Source organism: Lottia gigantea (assembly GCF_000327385.1).
Source record: "Lottia gigantea unplaced genomic scaffold LOTGIsca_68, whole genome shotgun sequence".
Taxonomy (NCBI): Eukaryota; Metazoa; Mollusca; class Gastropoda; family Lottiidae; genus Lottia; species Lottia gigantea.
This window is the reverse complement of record NW_008710315.1, coordinates 1,142,733-1,158,450: the sequence shown is the minus strand read 5'-3', so window position 1 is coordinate 1,158,450 and position 15,718 is coordinate 1,142,733. Positions and strand designations below refer to the sequence as shown.

General features: G+C 32.2%; 1 protein-coding gene across 1 annotated transcript; it reads left to right on the top strand.

Annotated features, from left to right (window-relative positions):
* Positions 1-1,953: 1,953 nt before the first annotated feature.
* Positions 1,954-5,266, top strand: LOTGIDRAFT_130096 (hypothetical protein; the record flags this gene model as incomplete). Its single annotated transcript, XM_009065187.1, has 6 exons — positions 1,954-2,129; positions 2,766-2,935; positions 3,555-3,725; positions 4,220-4,342; positions 4,543-4,761; positions 5,121-5,266. Coding segments are annotated over 6 exons (1,005 nt in total), but the record flags the coding sequence as incomplete, so codon positions are not given.
* Between the last annotated feature and the right edge of the window lie 10,452 nt (positions 5,267-15,718).

Below are 15,718 nucleotides of genomic sequence, written 5' to 3'. Positions count from 1 at the left end.
ATAACACAAGATATATGGATATACTACTTCTGAGTTTATTACATACAAAATGTGTATATTTTAATGCTCTTCAAGATTTCAGCTACCTATGAAATATATTTGGAAAAAGTTTTATTCTGACAATTGTGTCTAATAGCAGAATCCAACTTTATTTAAACTTTGACTCTTATTGCCAATTGTGACAATTTGAACCATTTCTGGATAAAATTCTAAGGAGGATTATTTATAAGTTGTGTATTTGTGAAAGTATTTAAGTCTCTGAATATAATCAATAATAACAATTTCAGACACTGTGATCATGCTTTTGTGTTTTTGTGACATTACTTTCGTTTTGGTTTTACCAAATACAAAAGTTGGAATTTAAGATTTGCTAAGCATTAAGTAGGACATATATAAATCAAACATGAATTTGCCAAAAAAATTGTGATTACCTCTTAGACATTGCTTTATGTAATAGAATAAAAATATATAAGGCTATGATAAAGACAAAATGGCGTCTAGATTACCAAAAGTGAATGTGAAAAAGAAGAGTGTAGTAAAACAGAGACCTAGATCAGTGACACAACAATCTAGTGGTACCAGTATTAATGATATTATACCAGATCTGTGTCCAGTACATGGTTTAAGAAATATCTATGATGAAGGTGTTATTAATGAACATGATTTATCTCCAGTTTTTGAAAAACAATCTGATGTTAGTATGATAATCATTGGGGAATGTGTTTTGAGGGTGATTCTTGGCTGTCTCTAGTAGAGCTGCAACGATTCACTGATGAATCGAACCGTGATTCTTTCCTTCTTATCGATGCATTCTGTTGGATAAAAATAATCGTGATGTATCACGGTATGATTAATTCTTAGCCCACTTTTATAACTAATGACACAGAATCCTTGTGTGTATAAGAAATTGAGTCATGTTTTTATTTTTCAAGTATGATTCTCACCTCAAAATTTGCAAAAATTTATTTCTGACTTTTAAAATTGAGATTTCTATTTCACAATTCCTTACTTCTAAATGTTCTCAAGTGCTTAATAATCGTACCGTTGGATGCGTATCATATAGTGTATCGAATTGCAACTTCAAGAATCGTTGCAGCCCTAGTCTCCAGGTCTTTTGATTAATGTTTTGTTCTGTCTGGCATTTTCCAAGGAGAAGTGTTTGTCTTAAAAGCCATGGAAGCCAAAAAAATGTATCAAACCAGCACCATGTACAGTAATCACTTGGCAAAGGACAATTCAACTCGCCCTATCACTGCCTGGTCTTGTCCTTATGAATGCCAAATATATGATACATTGAAAATGTCTACCGGTATGTTGGCAGGAAATAGTTTTGATGGATCTCATCCCTTCTTTAGCAAATGGTTAATGAAATTTGGTCTATATATTATGAATTCTTGTATTAATTGAATATATTGTAATGGTGATGAATGCAAAACTGATTTTCCTCATGTCAGTGATGAAGATTGGAGCACTGTCACTGACATGGATAAAGTGTCAAATAAGTTAAACACATATTGATGATATCTTGACACATGAAAATCAAAATAGAGTGTGTTAAAGGGACAGTTGCACCATTTTGGGGGTTGATTTGAGTGTTGACTATATGTAAATAGTCTTCAGAAGTATTAAAAATGTACGAAAATAGCATAATTTTACTTTAAAAATACCTCAAACTAGGAATTTTACTCACTATTTCACTATTTCTTCTCTATATATCACAGAGTATCTTAAATTGTAGAGTCATCATTTTAACATTCTAATACGGATAATTCTGAACACACATGGATTCGAAGGCTCAAATTTCGACGGTGAGCTGTGAACACTATAACTGATTCCCATTTCTGAGACTATGGTACGATTGGTCAAAAAAATGGCACACCTTTCCCTTTAACCAGTTCTGCAAAAAAAAAATCCAGAATAGAAGAACATAAGACTGAATTTATTATTTCTATATTTGTGATATATTTTCAGGGACCTAAAGACAAACAAAGATTTATAGCTATAACTACATTAGAAGATGCACAGGCAATACGTACAGTGGCATTTCATCCTTCTGGACAATATTACTCTATTGGTTCCAACTCAAAGATGTTACGTATTTGTGCTTTCCCTGACATATCTGATCTTAGGTAGGAACATGTTTTACTTATTTGAGCAAAACCTTTGAAATCAGAACCTGGCCATGTATTCTTGAAATGATCTTAGCGCTAGGATGTCCTAGAATCAATGTTAGAAGATAAGAACCTAGGACATCCTAACATAGGACATTGTTTCAAGAATACATGGTCTGGTGTTTGATGTTAAACACACTACAGAATCTTCAGATGACTGAACCATTTCAGCCTGCTCTGTTACTCTGTATCAGCTCGTCACAGGTTTTAACACTGGGACACATGAATGTTTAAATGAATTGTTAAGATGTTTTCTAGCTTCTCGTTTTGCATTATGTAGGCATTTAACTTTTGTTTGCACCATTCTTGTTCCCATAATTCAATTTTTTTTTTGCTTGACAACAAACATGGACTCAGACCACAAAAATTTTCTTTAGAATTCATTAGATACATGCTTTTGATCTCTGACATATCAGATCATCCAAAGAGCTTGTTGTCATATACCAAACCTAGATAAATCACAAATTATAAAGCTCTATGTACTGTCAGCATATTTCTAGAATTCTCAAACACTTATAAATTGATTGATTGGTTGATTTCATTCTTTTGTCATACAATTCGAAAATTAATATCTCTTGTCTCATTTAATTTCAGAGAAGATCAACCAACAGTGGAAGCTACTGTATTACATAAACAACCTAAACATCATAAAGGTTCTATCTACTGTAGTGCATGGAATCCCACTGGTGATCTGATAGCTACTGGCTCTAATGATAAAGTTATTAAACTCTCTCAATTTAACCAAGATTTAGTCAGAATTGAAGGTAACTTTTTTTCCTGGCCAGTGCTGTTTTTTTTATTATCAAATAAACCAATGAAATTTGATCTGAGGGAGGAAAAGATTTCTATATGACTTTCAAAGCATCTTAAAATTGTAAATTTTCCCTTGTTCCCCCGTAATGGAAGCCTGTGACCCCTTGACCCTCAGCTGATATTTTCTATTTTCTCAAATTTTTTTATTCCTTATTGGGATCCCTGATAAAAGGATTCTGTTGTATTATTATATTCTAGGTAAAGAGATGGAGTTGTCATTCCATGATGGTACTATAAGAGATTTAATATTTATTATAAAGAGATTTAGTTTGTGTTTTTATTATATTCTAGGTAAAGAGATGGAGTTGTCATTCCATGATGGTACTATAAGAGATTTAGTATTTATTATAAAGAGATTTAGTTTGTGTTTTTATTATTTTCTAGGTAAAGAGATGGAGTTGTCATTCCATGATGGTACTATAAGAGATTTAGTATTTATTATAAAGAGATTTAGTTTGTGTTTTTATTATTTTCTAGGTAAAGAGATGGAGTTGTCATTCCATGATGGTACTATAAGAGATTTAGTATTTATTATAAAGAGATTTAGTTTGTGTTTTTATTATTTTCTAGGTAAAGAGATGGAGTTGTCATTCCATGATGGTACTATAAGAGATTTAGTATTTATGCAGGATGCTACTAATAAAACATCAATATTAATTAGTGGTGGTGCTGGAGATTGTAAGAACTATGTCACAGACTGTGTTACTGGAACTCCCATCAGAGCTATGGCTGGTCATTCTGGTGAGTTAACCAAATTTACTCATTATGTGTTTTGCAACTTTCAAAACTGGCATAGATCGTGATGATACCTTCAGATTTTTCAACTGGTTTCCTTATAGTGATGCAGGTAGTTGGGGCTTACATGGAGAAAGTGTCTAGTCATTCTGATGAGGTAATAAACTGAGGTCCTTTGAGACCCAGGCTGTGCACGTAGAAGATATACCACAGTTGGATATAAAAAATATGGCTTAATGTTGCTGTCCTGGCAAAATTTCCCTCATGACACACTGCATGGCATTTCAGGTCTGCGTTGGCACAACTAGGTGTTTTTAGTTTGGAGACATTTCAAATTTTTCCTGAAAATATATTGTATCTTGCTGGTTTTCTTGATTTAAAATTCTGAAATTCTCTCTGACTGATACAATGTACAAGCAATAAAAGAATTGATGAAAATCTGATTTAAAAATTAGTTGCCAAAATGGCGCCTTTGGTTCATTCTTGTTTTAACATTTCAGGTCATATTTATTCGTTACATACGTGGGGTGGTTGTATGTTTGTCAGTGGTTCTCAAGATAAAACAGCTAGATTCTGGGATTTACGAGCTTCAACAGCTATTACAGTAGTACCTAGTCCATCAGGTAAATCATTTATAAGATATAAATACAAATTCTTTGGTCAAAATCTTTGTGCTTGATCTTTTTGGACCCAAAATATTTCACATTGTACCAAACATAGAGTTTAAGGTTGATTTTCGAGATATATGCAGTTTAAATACCTGATCACCTTAAGGTCCAAAATTGATGCGAAAGAAAATGATAATCTTCTTCGTCCATTTCAGGCAGTGCTTTTGCATCAGTATGTGTTGATCCATCAGGTAGATTATTAGCCTCTGGTCATGAAGATGGTGTTGTTATGTTATATGATATTCGAGGTGGCCGAGTTATACAGAATTTCAAACCCCATACCAATGAATGTCGGTCAGCCCGATTTTCTATGAATGCTTTTTACTTACTTTCTGGTTCTTATGACCAAAAACTTGTACTCACAGACTTACATGGTAAGTACTACAATTGATAAGTTCCAGTTTAAAAGCTAAATTGAAATTGAGCTGCATCTAATACGAACTCTGATAGTGTGTCTTGCAAGGCAGAACATGCTCAATATCTTAGGACACCTTATACACTTTCCTAGTGAGGGTAACTGAGTATCCCATACAGATTTTTGATAAGCTCAATTTGCTTCAGCTATCACCTTACTTCTGATTTCACACTTAAGGTGATAAGCCCATACTTTTATTTTAAAGCTGTATGAACGTGGAGTTTGAGATGGAATGACAGACTAGTTTGATTTTCTGAGTGATAAGAAATATCTGTAAATTTTCACTGTTAAGTTTAATAACTCTGATCATTATTTCAGGTGATTTATTACGACCACTACCTAGTGTTGTTATTGGTGAACATAAAGATAAAGTTATACAGTGTCGCTGGCATCCTTCACAGTTAGCATTTATAACATGTAGTGCTGACAAAACTGTTAATTGTTGGGCACTACCAGTACAATAAATATTTATAACATGTAGTGCTGACAAAACTGTTAATTGTTGGGCACTACCAGTACAATAAATATTTATAACATGTAATGCTGACAAAACTGTTAATTGTTGGGCACTACCAGTACAATAAATATTTATAACATGTAGTGCTGACAAAACTGTTAATTGTTGGGCACTACCAGTACAATAAATATTTATAACATGTAGTGCTGACAAAACTGTTAATTGTTGGGCACTACCAGTACAATAAATATTTATAACATGTAGTGCTGACAAAACTGTCAATTGTTGGGCACTACCAGTACAATAAATATTTATAACATGTAGTGCTGACAAAACTGTTAATTGTTGGCACTACCAGTACAATAAATATTTATAACATATAGTGCTGACAAAACTGTTAATTGTTGGGCACTACCAGTACAATAAATATTTATAACATGTAGTGCTGACAAAACTGTTAATTGTTGGGCACTACCAGTACAATAAATATTTATAACATGTAGTGCTGACAAAACTGTTAATTGTTGGCACTACCAGTACAATAAATATTTATAACATGTAGTGCTGACAAAACTGTTAATTGTTGGGCACTACCAGTACAATAAATATTTATAACATGTAGTGCTGACAAAACTGTTAATTGTTGGGCACTACCAGTACAATAAATATTTATAACATGTAGTGCTGACAAAACTGTTAATTGTTGGGCACTACCAGTACAATAAATATTTATAACATGTAGTGCTGACAAAACTGTGCTTTTAATACAGATTTCAGTAAATTCTAAATGGAAATCACATATTCAATATCAATTCAACAAAAAAATACAATAAGCTAAATCTGATGTAAGAAACATTATAATTTGTAAAATGTAAAAATTGTTCATTACATAACTTTGTGCCATGGTTTGTTTAATATGTATTTTATAGGTGTACTTTACTAACTATGATTCTGATTTTACACAACACAACATGAAATAAATTTATGATGCCTCATCCAGTGTTATTGTGATTCAGTCTTATTTATTACATACAGTTTCAGAATAACAGGATTACCGTTAGCACAATTATTTTTTGACATTTTTGACTGAACTGTACACATAGAGACTTATATAAAAGGTACATTTATAAACTTAAACTGTACACTACAATTGTACACTTAAAATAAAATTAAACTGTATACTTTAACTGAAATTAAACTGTACACTTAAACTGAAATTAAACTGTACACTTAAAATAAAATTAAACTGTATACTTTAACTGAAATTAAACTATACACTTTAATTGTAATTAAACTGTACACTTTAACTGAAATAAAACTGTACACTTTAACTGAAATTAAAACTGTACACTTTAACTGAAATTAAAACTGTACACTTTAACTGAAATAAAACTGTACACTTTAACTGAAATTAAAACTGTACACTTTAACTGAAATTAAAACTGTACACTTCAACTCTAATTAAAACTGTACACTTCAACTGAAATCAGACTGTACACTTTAACTGAAATTGAAACTGTACACTTCAACTGAAATCAGACTGCTAAAAGGGTTGTAATGATTACTAATATTAAGTATATTATGTTTGTTTTGTTCAAGGCAATATTTAACAGTATTTATGATGTTGTGGCTTGACGTTTGTTTACTGGCCTAGGATCATCTAAGCATATTTCACTTGAAAAATAGATTTGCTTTTTAATATATTTTTATTTATTTATTTTGCACATATCATGACATTTTGTTTCTTTTCAACTCTCTGTATCTCTTTTCAGTATATTAATCTCATATATCAGATTTGTCTGCAACAAGAACATTACTCTGTTGAGAATAAGAGCATTCTAAGCTTTATGCTACATTCAAGCTGAAATTAAGCTCTAGTAGCTGACAAATGTATGTAGATGACTATATTAGTCTTAACACCTAGTTGAATTCTATATATCATGTCTTAATTGTCCTGATGATTGACATTATATCAGAAACACATGTAAACAGTAAGATCGGATCTTGTCATTTAGTTAGTCATTAGTCCTAAACCTGAAATTTATTGCATAATTTATATTTATACTTATATTTATAAAAGTGAATTTAGTGCTTTTAATCCATCACAATAGGGCTGTTTCTACAATTTATGTGTATGTAAAAAGACTGAAAATGAATTCAAGATTTCAACGAAATTCCTTCAAAGCTAACCTGTACAGCCCCTGAGGTTCATGTTTAAAAGGATACTACCTCTAAGATTTGACATAAAATTTAAAGGTGCCATGACTAAAGAATAGAATCTCTAGATAAGACAATATAACTATTAAAATAGTTAAGTCCACTGATGAACAAAGACTCATTTTAACCAAGTTTAAAAATTTAATTTTTGGTCATCCTAAGAGGTAGTATACCTTTAAGTGAACATGTCATGCAATAAATATAAATGTCATGAAAACCATAATAGAATTTCATGTACTAAACCATAGTCTTTACATGTATATTGTTCATTATGTATTTTGCTTTTCAATTCATATAATTTATTTTGGTATGATCTCAATATCTGTATATCATTTTTCATTACTGTGTCTTTGAAGCATTATGATTGAAGTTTTACTACTGTTTTCTTATCTTTGCCAGTAAATTTTGCTGATGATTTTTATATGAAATATAATAATCACTTCAAAAAAGTACTGATAATCTTAAAATAACTGACAAATTGGATTAGATATATATATTTTTGTGAATTTGCATTTAATTTAAGGTTCCTTATACAAATTTCAAACGACAATGTCTCAAATTATGACAGAAAATTACCTTTTGTAAAAACGAACTTCAGTCATATATATGGCCTTTTTAGAAATGTAAAGCCTATTTAAGATAATCATTACCTTTTTGAAGCTATGTTCGAATCTAAAAGCGATCAATGAAAAATACACCAGCAAAAATAAGAAAACAGTTCAATTTTTAATAAGTATATCTAGCTTATAAATGTTATTCCTTAGGTTATTGACCAGAACATTTTGTTGTCTCTATTCATTAGGTCTAATTACGTTAAATTAATAACAAATTTTTGCAGATGTTTCTTCTATTATGCATTATTATTTGCAGATAATTTGCATTGATACTTTTTGTTTGGAAAAATTACACTGTAGGAGCTTTTTCTATTCTCTTCTAGGCAATTAGGCATTCAGTTGGAATTCATGAATTAGCCCTTTGTCTTATTATTCCACTTACAATGGAAAACTTGTCCTTGCTCAGCTTTTTTCTATGTTTCTTGCTGATTTTTAAGATTTTTATAGACTATTTATTTTGTCTCTTTTTTTTTTTTGCTTTATTCCATTTTAGCTGTGATTATATAAAATATAGAGATTGGTTGTAGAATTATTTATTTTGTGATATTTAGTTGATGTAGCTAAGTTGTGTTAGAGCATGTTTTGGGCAACATTGATCTGACAAAGGTAATACGAGTTTTCACACATAAAACCCTTGCATCACCAAGCAGATATTATTTTCACTAATGACTTAAGATCATCCTTAATTAATATTCAATTTGTATTACTAGTGTAGAATGGAAACAATTCAGATTTTTTTTTTTTACAGTTTTTTCAAAAGCTCAATAGTAGAGTCCTCAAATATAGTGAACATCACCTTGTTGTCTTGGTTGATGATTGACTAAAGTCTTGTCAAGAATTTCACAAACTGGCAGACATACTGTGGGACAAAAAGTTTTAACCACGTCGATGATTATGTGCGAAACATGCAAATGAAAGGAAATGAATCTGATTGGATGATGACGGTCTGTTTTATTAATAAGTTACATTTGTTCCATCAAACACATGTTGAAAAGAAATATTAATAAAGAACCCCAGTTGTCCTCAGTAATATTGCTAATAATTTTCTATTATTTTTTTTTTTCAATTTATCATTTTTTGGAATCATTTATATTATGTATGTAGTTTTTGGGTTATTTAGTTATTGTTTAGTATTTATTGTATGAGTTAGTGATCTAATTATGAATGGTTTCCTGTTTATTCTATTTCTATTTAAAATTTAGCTTATGATTTGTAATTACTAGCACTTGAAATATGCTGACGTAAACCTTAAGTTTTAAAACTATCATTCGTTAAAGCAAACAGTATTACATCAGTTGTCTACCTTTTTCAGAATGTTTTTTTAGACTAGCTATTTGGCGTCTGGTGCATAAGAAGTAATAAGCACCATCTGTCGTTTATGCTGTGGTTAATAAGGGAATCTATCTTTAAGTTGGAGTAGGCCTTTGAGATAAGCTACACGTCTTGACTTGACTTGAATTAAAAATGATACTTTGATATTATGTAGATAATGTATGGGAACCCAACTTTAATATTACTTACTAAGATAAAATTCATTTTGTTTTGTTAGTGGAGAATAGTTTTAAACTAGATGTTTTCATTACTTGTAATTCCTAACTTCACTTTGTTAATGCACCTTTTTGTCTCTCTGTCCTATAAGGAAATTAGAATCTATGTAACCAGTCTCACATAGAATATATGATATTTCTCTGTCTATAATGAAATGTGTGTATAATCAAGTCTCTGTTATTTCATCTAGTCAATTTCTCAATAAAGCTGTCTTAATTTGTCTTTAATTATTTTTTTTAACACTTGTGTATCCATTGTAGTACCAAAAGAGATTTTTTAGCCTTCACATAGTTGCTGCATTTTAGATTCAGCCTTGACAGTTGTCCCCCCATTGAGTCAGTCTTTCACTTTTGTATCCCAATCATGGGAGGCTGGTATTGCCACTGCTGTCTGGGAAAGGACGCTGTGTTCACTTCAAGGACATCAGATGTTCTAAAAGAGTGAACAATTAAAAAAGATACAGAAATAAAACATGCATAATAAACTTCATATAACGGTACTTGAAAATAAAAGAATGATAGGGTTTTGTTACCATTTTTCAAATTTGACGTACATTCTTGGTAAAATTAATCAATAATTTTCTGTAGTCTTAATCATTGCTTGTCTTCCCTCATTATTTCCTTTCGATTTAGGTCGAGTTGAGTGACAAAATTTGTACGCAGCCGGTGGCGGTAAATTTGAGAACTATTTTGACGAAAATGTCACTTATACAAATTATCGTCAATTTTTCACAAAATTTTAGCTTTATTTGTTGAATTTCTAAGCCTCCTTCTGTAAGAATAACTATTCGAAAATGACAAACCAGTTGTCAACTTGTGTAGTGTAAAGCAATCCCTAGAATGCAAATCAAATGTTGGCATTGCATTGACACAATTTTGTTTGACTTTTTCACTTTTTTGGTCAGCAGGGAAAATTTACTATGGGTTTTCTTTCCAACAATTAATCACTGTCCTCAAGTACCTTTGCAAATAACTATGTCACTGGGCTACTGAGCATTATTATTCATAATGCCTAAAGCGAATATGATAATGACAACTGTAAGTGTAGATGCAAACTGGTATTGTAGGCAATGTAGGTAGAGTAGGCTTCCAAAGTCCCTAACCTTCAAAACTGACATAGTGTTAGTGATTTCAAACAGGTAAAAATATATTTTAATATTTACAGATGATGTAAATGTAAATTAAAAAATCATACAGCTATAAGATTGGATAAATGGAGGCAAACAGCAAATAAACTGAAAAGATTTTGGAAACATTAACTATGGTCACTATGGAGTAGATCTAATTGGAAAGAATTGATAGAGATTATTTTAGATTGTTGATAAACAGGCTCTTAATAAGAATTTACTATGGATAAACTTCTAGATTGTCAATCTTGTAAGAGTTTACATCGTAAGATCAGAGTTTATCATCCACCAAAGAAAAATAAGATTAATTTAACTTATGTAGAGAAAGGTAAGTCAATGGCACTGGTATTGTACATTGTAGAATGTTTTCCCAGTTCAAACTGATATGAGGTGTTACCGTACTGTTAACATTACAAGATATGATATGGTAGCTTGTGTCCAATCAGGTTTATACTTGTCTATATGCAGGACTGTTTTTAATATTACGGTTCTTATTTTTCTGAAATATCTTTGCCTTGGATAAGCTTTTGATGTCCTGATTAGAAGTTTTTGCTGAAATTCATCTTTTTTTCAAAGAAACCTATTTCCATGTCTCATCTGAACTATAAACCTCTCCACCTAATATGAACATTATTTTTGATAGTGTTAGGTAAAGTTAGTGAAAATTGGTTTGATGAATTAAGTCGGACAAGAATCAAAGAAGATGAACAGAAAGAAGTTAAAGGCTATGGTAAAGTCAAGATACAAACAGAGTTATCTTCTCTTACACCATCAACCAGAGGCAGTAATACAACTCTTTATGGTAAATTTGATTCCTTTAATACTATTAATAGTAATAGGTTGACTTTCTTCAATGGATTGGCAAGGTTGGCTGAGGTCGACCTTGCCAATGGCAGACGACATTTGGTTAATTGCTCAAATAATGCAATCTGAGTTCAGTTGCTGTCAAAAGTTGATAGAAGATCTACATTCAAGCTAATAATTGGATCTTGACAAACCAGTTGACTGCAGTGGCTAAAAACCAGCTGATTTCTTGATTATGAGTGTTTGGTCATGTCAATAATTGATGCTTTGAATCTTCTGTGGACCGAAGTCTACCTCAAAATAAAGCCATTTCAATATGTGTATTATGATAACACAAACTATTCTGTGATCATGAGGAGAACACTAATTAGAATATTTATTTAAGTTATCTTGATCCACCAAGGTTGTATGAGTCAGTCAAAATTGAGCCCTAAATACAACATGATATTCTAGTCATTTCATTTCTTGTCATGTTTTTCTATAATTCTATTTCACTGTGTCTATTACAGCCTCTACACCAGGGCAGGCAGAGTTAACCCCCTTGAGTGCATGGGCTCGAATTAATTCAGAAGAATCAGAAATCAGTTCACCAATTAATTTATTAGATACTGATGTTCATATAAGGTAAGTTTCTTATAAATTACTGTGTAACTTTCTCTACTGGCTATAAAAGGTAGCAAGTTAAATTTCTTGATGAGGATTTTGACTGTGAGATGTGTCCAGTTTCCTCTGATGCCTCTTAGGCCTAATGATTTACTGTGCTATGCATGTTAAATATCAACATTTGGAATGAATGGATCAGTTCATTCCACTGTCCTGGCATAGTTTCCCTCATTCTACACTGCATGATGTTACCTGACTTGATAAGTTTGACCAGGAACAGAAAGATGAAGTTTACTTTAACCAGGAGCTATGTGGCTTCTCTTTCTGAAACACCAACTCCATTCTTTAGGTAGATTCATCATCTTGGTATTTTTGACCACATGATTATTATTTCAGTAAATCCACCAATAAAGGTAAAGGTATACCATTACATGTTACTGATTTGATCAACGAAGAGTTCGATATGACATGGACTAGTTCAATGGCTACACCAAAACTCAATCCTGATTTACATCTATCTCAAGGTAAAAGTGTATTAGGCTTATACAAAATGTTCTCGCCCGTAACAAATAAGATCATGTTCATGTGATAACTAAATTGAAATTTTTTTTATCAAAGTTACGTCATTTTGAACAATTTCATGCCCTTTACCTTCCAATTTTAACGGAGTCGTCAACTTCAAAGAATGCCATGTTGTTTTGTTTACATGGTGCATGAATACATAACCTAATTTGCATAGTTATTAACTTATTATCATTTTTATGAACCTGTGTTATGAACATGAACCGAGAACAGTACTGTTGTGTGATAAATCTACTTATTAAATTAATATTTCAGATTCAAATAACAAATACAGAAAATCTTCCAGCTATAAACAAGATTAAGGTGAGTTATTAATTTTGAAAACAGTAACATGGACAGTAACAGTGAAATGGAATTTCATGTAATATGAATTAATGCCAGTATTCTGCAAAATGTTTCTGATTGACAAACTTCAAAGACAATGCTCATTATAACAGCTGAAAGCTATGTAATTTATTTTAACATTTCCAGGGTTTACCAAGAGTATTATTTTCACCAGGACCAGGAGGTTTATCTGTCAATGATGAACTTGGGTTTTCCCTCAATACTACTGTGGATGACAATACCATTATTAATACCAAAGATGGCGGCGTGTGTGAGCCCCCAGACAGCTCTCAGAATGACAGTGTTTTTCATCCAGCCTTACTCGAATTGGGCTGCAATGCTTTTGATCGAAGTCCAGCTAAACAAGGCATGAGCGCTTCATCTCTGAAGAAGGTCTGTAAGGTCGATAATTCTGAAATGCCAGATGAATGCTTGCAGGAACCAACATGTGAATCTCCTGATAATGATACCACAGTAGTGAGTGCTTTGTCAGACTTCTTTGACACTCCGAAAACCTTTGAAAAACGCAAAAAACCATCCAGATCTAGAAAAAGGAAGTCGTCATTTCTGTCGATTTCAGAGAGTACTCCTGAGAACAGCTCTGTCTCTCAATCAAGCTTGACACCATCATCCATATTGAAGAACAAAAAACAGAAAACAGGGTCAAGGTGTAAAAGAGTGACCTTTGGTGAAACATTTTACTCCTCTGACCAATCTGTAGTCCACGACTCCACGAGAACTGTTATAAAGGATCAGCTCAATGATCTGATTGATCTGGTGGTTATGAGAGAATCATGTGCCAATCTTACATCTTCTGTTGAATCTTTGACCACAAGTAAGAAGGCATCTCGTTCTGTGAAAGGCTCAAGTTCCACATCAAGTCCACCAGGACATCCTGACTACTTCTTTTCTCAGATCTCTCCATCTAGTTTAAAAACAATGTGTGAGTTGGCAGAGGATAAGAAATCCATAGTAGATGCTGTTGCAAATGAAGACAAAGTTCTCAAGAAAAACAATATCCGAAATGAAGACAAAGTGCTCAATAAAAACAATATCCGAAATGAAGACAAAGTGCTCAATAAAAACAAAGTGCCAACTGAAAATGAAGTGCCAAACAAAAATAATGTGCTGATAAATGAAGTGCCAAAGGAAAAAATTCCAAATAAAACTAATATGCTTTATGAAAATAAAGTGTTAGATAAAAACAAAGTGTTAAATGAAAAAGAAGTGCTAGATAAAGACAAAAATTTGAACGAAATTAAAGTGCCAAATCAAAACATAATGCTCAATGAAAAAAAAGTGCTAAATCCAAATGAAGACTTCATTGGAAACAAACAGACTTCAAATGTGGATCAAGATATTGTTACCCCTGCACTAGATTTGGTGAAAGGTGACAAAACACCCAGAACTGGTTTTAAATGTCACACTAAGGCCAACACATCAATGGAAGATTTAAATATGTCTACAACCTCATCGGAAGCAGGCTCACAAAGTAGCAGCAGAAGTAGCCAAGAGAACAAACTGTCTCTTAAACCAAAAGCAAAGCGCTTCTTATACCCATCCCTAAATCAGATTACCAAGAGCTCACCAAAAACAGTTTATGGTTTTAAAAAGTCTACACCAATTGTTAGAGCTTCACCCTTGTGTACAACATCCTCTTCGAAATCAGAGTCATTGAATGAATTCAAAAATTCTGTTAGCAATATAGGATCTGCTTTTAAGGTTGAAAACCAAGAGGTTAGAGATAGTTCTATATATTTATTGAAAAGATTTATATTCATCAGGTTAATGACAAGCATAAAAAATGACAACTCTTTGAAAATTTAAAAGGAACCATTGGAATCTGTTTGTACAAAATTTTCAGGGCAATTAAATCGTGTAAATTTCTTTAAATCATTGGATCTATGAGATCATTTATGAACTGGGAATCTCCAAATTTAAAAAAAAAATTGAGTTGAACTGAAACACTCATGGGAAATACAGTTTTTCCCCTCAAGTGTCCCTTGTTTAACATTCTTTCTTTTTTATTCTATTTTAGGAAATATTAGACACCAAAGTACATACTGAGAAGTTTACAGACCATGTTTCAGATATAAGTCCTGAAAACAAACCCACTGTCCTCTTGTCACAAAGAACTAAGAATGCTGTAGATGATATTGTCAACAATCTAGATAGCCAGTTCTTTGATGAAGACATGGATACCACACCCAAAAAGTCTTCTCAAGTTGCACATGAAGAAGTAGATTCATCAACAATCCAGAAAATATCTTCTGCTGAGCTGTCCTCATCTTTCAGCAAAGCAGACTTCAAAGAGGAAAAAAATTCTGCAGCAACAAATATCAATTGTGGCCAATTACCAGGCTTTTCATCAGCAGGTGGTCAAAATCTTCAACCTAAAATGGCAGCATGGTCAGCAGCTAAGCAAATGATCTCTTTAGAAGACCTTGAAAGTGGCTCACATGGAAAAGAACACAATGGTCAGAGGTCTGCAAATTCTTCATTTATCGAAATTGATGGTCAAGTGGCATTTAAAAGAACAAGTTTGAAAACAGATAATTCTGTGTCGCAAGAAAAAAGATATAGTGCATCAGCAGTAAAATTTGTTGATACATCTTACCCAGAGTCCAAGAAAGCAGCTGAT